Source organism: Colobus angolensis, unplaced genomic scaffold (genome assembly GCF_000951035.1).
Source record: "Colobus angolensis palliatus isolate OR3802 unplaced genomic scaffold, Cang.pa_1.0 Scaffold54, whole genome shotgun sequence".
NCBI classification, from domain to species: Eukaryota; Metazoa; Chordata; class Mammalia; order Primates; family Cercopithecidae; genus Colobus; species Colobus angolensis.
Window position 1 is genome coordinate 2,507,701 of NW_012118932.1, and position 3,761 is coordinate 2,511,461.

At 32.6% G+C, this 3,761-nt stretch overlaps 1 protein-coding gene across 3 annotated transcripts in view; it reads left to right on the forward strand.

Annotated features, from left to right (window-relative positions):
- The window catches only part of PPP1R2 (protein phosphatase 1, regulatory (inhibitor) subunit 2), a 27,983-nt gene extending 24,271 nt beyond the window's left edge, over nt 1-3,712 (forward strand). For all 3 annotated transcript variants that reach the window (XM_011961201.1, XM_011961202.1, XM_011961203.1), the window contains 2 exons: nt 1,124-1,291; nt 3,015-3,712. In XM_011961201.1, coding sequence (XP_011816591.1) covers nt 1,124-1,291; nt 3,015-3,061 — 215 coding nt within the window. In that variant the 3' untranslated portion in view covers nt 3,062-3,712. The remainder of the gene's footprint in view (nt 1-1,123; nt 1,292-3,014) is intronic.
- Nucleotides 3,713-3,761: the final 49 nt, after the last annotated feature.

Below are 3,761 nucleotides of genomic sequence, written 5' to 3' on the forward strand. Positions count from 1 at the left end.
TATGCCTGTAATCCCAGCACTTTGGGAGGCCAAGGCAGGTGGATCACCTGAGGTCAGGAGTTCGAGACCAGCCTGGCCAACATGGTGAAACTCCATCTCTACTAAAACACAAAAATTAGCCGGGAGTAGTGGCACATGCCTGTGATCCCAGCTACTTGGGAGGCTGAGGCAGGAGAATCACTTAAACCCAGGAGGCTAAGGTTGCAGTGAGTGAGCCAAGGTCGCACCATTGCACTCCAGCCTGGGCAACAAGAGTGAAACTTCATCACAAAAAAAAGAAAAAAATAAAACAACAGTGAATGATTTTAAATAGCTGGCAATTTTATATTGCCCCCCCCTTTTCTGTTGTTGCTTTTTTTTTTAATTTTCTGATCTAAGGAAGTTAAAAACCTTAAAATTATGTATTCATAACTAGTTCATCTTTAAAGAGCAACTATTAATAAAATGTGATCAGTTGTGTTGAATTGCTGCCAGCTTTATGTTTCTATGGTGAAGACTAGAATGAAAGAATAATTTGGAGTCACTTCATCATTACCTTATATTAGGCTTTTCTTAAAATTACTCTGAAAATGAGGTTATGTTTTTAGCCAGCAATGTCTTAAATCATGGCACTTTCTTAACAGGTAAGAATTGTTTTAAAGGATTTTTTCTCAATTATAAAAATAGAAGATAATAAAATATTAAAACTACTTCATTGTTCCTTGACTCAGAATTAACCACTGTTAATTGCTGAGTCTTATTTTTCTCTGTGTGTGTGTATGTGACAGGCATTGTACATAATAAATATAGTACATGGTGTTGTAACTCGTTTTTTTTTTCACCATTTAACTCTTTCTGGATGATTTTCCCATAGCTTTAATCTTTCTTTACAAATACAATTTCTAATGGCTGGATATATTCCTATTCTTCCATCGAGATGAATGCCAGATAGTAAATATTTTAAATTTTGCAGGCCCAGTGGTCTCTATTACGAACTACTCAACTCTGCCATCGAACACAAAAGCAACCTTAAGCATGACAAAAACAAATGAGCATGACTGTTTCAATAAAATTTTATTTATAAAACAGGCGTGGGCCAATCCTTGAGATCAGATTTCCTAAGTTTACATTTTTCATCTTATAGAAAAAAAGCGACAATTTGAAATGAAAAGGAAGCTTCACTACAATGAAGGACTCAATATCAAACTAGCTAGACAATTAATTTCAAAAGACCTACATGATGATGATGAAGATGAAGAAATGTTAGAGACTGCAGATGGAGAAAGCATGAATACGGAAGAATCAAATCAAGGTTAGATGTTTGGAAAATGTCACTGAGACTTTTGTGATGCTCTGTGTCTAAGATCATAGACTTTATTTTGCTTTAAACTTGTGAAAAAACAAAATTTTGCTGAGATTCACTTTATTATACCAAATACTTCTAAAATTTTAACCCCCATGGCCAATTTCAGAATAATAAAGTTTTTATACCCAGAGTTGATTTGATTTTAGAGCATATGTTTTATTATATGGTTTTCTTATGGTTTACTTGCCTTTAGGCCAGGATATTTGTCTTCATATTAAGCTATATTTTGTTTTGAAAACGTTTAAAATTTTTTAAATGAAGCATGTTTTTAGTATGGAATATTTGTTTTTACATCCCTTTAGGTACAAAATATGTCATATCTTTCTAATGCGGATTCTTTTGACTATTGGATTCACAAGTTATTTAACTGTTTTTGGTTTTGTTTTTCTTTTTTTAAGTCTTAGACACCCAGCCCCTGCAGCCTAGCAACTCCTAATCTGTCATAGGAAATAGGTTTTATTTATTTTTTATGAACTGTCATTCTGGTATTTAATGAAAGTGAATCTTCTGCACCACTAATGAAAATTTTTGTGCCCACTACCTACTCCTTGTACTTACAAACTTCATACTTTTCAGTGGAGGTGTAACATTTTATTTGTGGTGCCCAGAGTGGTTAAGTCTTAGGAAATTAAATCATTATTATATTACCATTTTGGTAAGCATTGTATGAAATATGAATAATTCTATGATACAGCCTGATGAGTCACTGTCTCATAGTGTCAGGGTCACAATACTTTTTGTTATTCCATAATATGCTTCAGCCTTTGAGTCTATCTCATATAGCCTTTCATTTCCATTGTATACTCCATAGTCTGTTTACCTTATATTAATTTGAGCAAACTTCATCTTAAGTAGTAGCTGTTGTATGTTTCTATTATCCATTTTCATTTTTATTTTATTTTTTGTTACAGAGGTAGGGTTTTTTGTTTAACGCCATTTCTTTGGAAAAATAACTATGGCATTTTGTCTGTCTCTGCTTATAAGATATTACATTTCACACATTTAGTACATAAATATATTTTTTTGTTTAAGTTTAATGGAGAATTAAAATTTTGTATTAGCTCAGTGCCTGATTTTTCTTCACTGGAGATGAAGTACACCTTGCAAAGGAGTATATCCTGCTTAGCATTACAAAACCCACAAGAATAGGATAAGACTTAGGGAAATAAGTACCTTATTTATCCCCTGCGCTTTTTGGGCCCTTAACATTTTACCAGCTTTTAAGATCTCTGAGTTCTATAGAACCCATTAGTTTTTGGGCAATGTCAGTTTCCTCCCTTCCCTCCTCCTTCCCCCATTCACACAATTCATTGGAGAAAAATGACATGTTTGGACTCTTAGATGATATTTTATAGCTTTGAGGTAATAAATATATATCTTTTTATAGCTCTGGACATTTGAGTTGTCGTAAACTCTTACCTTTCCAACTGTGATTTACAGAAATGTTCAATCTGAAACCTATTATCAGAAAGTAGACACTTCTGTTCTTTAGACTATTTAGGGGAGTATATAGATTCTTCCATTTCAGTCTAAATCAGCCTACATGAAATACACCTTATTTGTTTTTAAAATTTTTATATTTGCTTATCACGCATGCTAGTAGAAGGGAACTTTAGCCAGGGTTGACAAAATATAACAAATTATGTTGACTTTTTCTTTTATCTTGCAGGATCTACTTCAAGTGACCAACAGCAAAACAAATTACGAAGTTCATAGAAGAGATTTGTTCAACACTGCAGTTGTTTGTTAGATATAAACCCTGTGACTGTAATACATTGCTTCTTGCTCTCCACAATTCATGACTTAAGTACCAAAATGCATACCAGTTATTATATATTGCCAAGAATTAAATGATAAACTTAGAGACTGATTAGACTGAAAATGCCTAATTGATACATATATTCTTGTGCCTAGTACTTTACCACAAATACAGTGTAATATCATCAGTCCAAAACTGCATTACTTTTGTAAAAACACTGGTTAATTTGTATAAGATATATAGCTTTTTATGCTTTAGAAGTTAAACAGTATCTTTGGGGGGGAACTAATTTATTTTCATCACTCTTAACTATGGTGGTAGCTCTTATAAAGTTTGTTGATCTGTTGTTTTTTTTAAAATCAAAAGCCAATTGAACAACAGGATATATAGACTGATAAATATTCAGGCTGAATAGTATTTTAACACTCGTCTTCAACTTGATTTGTCTGTTTAATTGAAAAGAATTATAAGAGTTACTGTCGCATTTTCTGGCCTACTACCTTTAAAATTCCTGTTGAGTTTCTTTGTATTTACAAGGAAAGGACTGAACTTTTTCTCATCAAAACTAGCTTTTTTCCCCACAAATAAATTATCAGGTTAAACTTTCAGCAATGTCTGCTCTGTTTTTTGGGTTTCTTTTTTTTTTTTTTTTTTTTT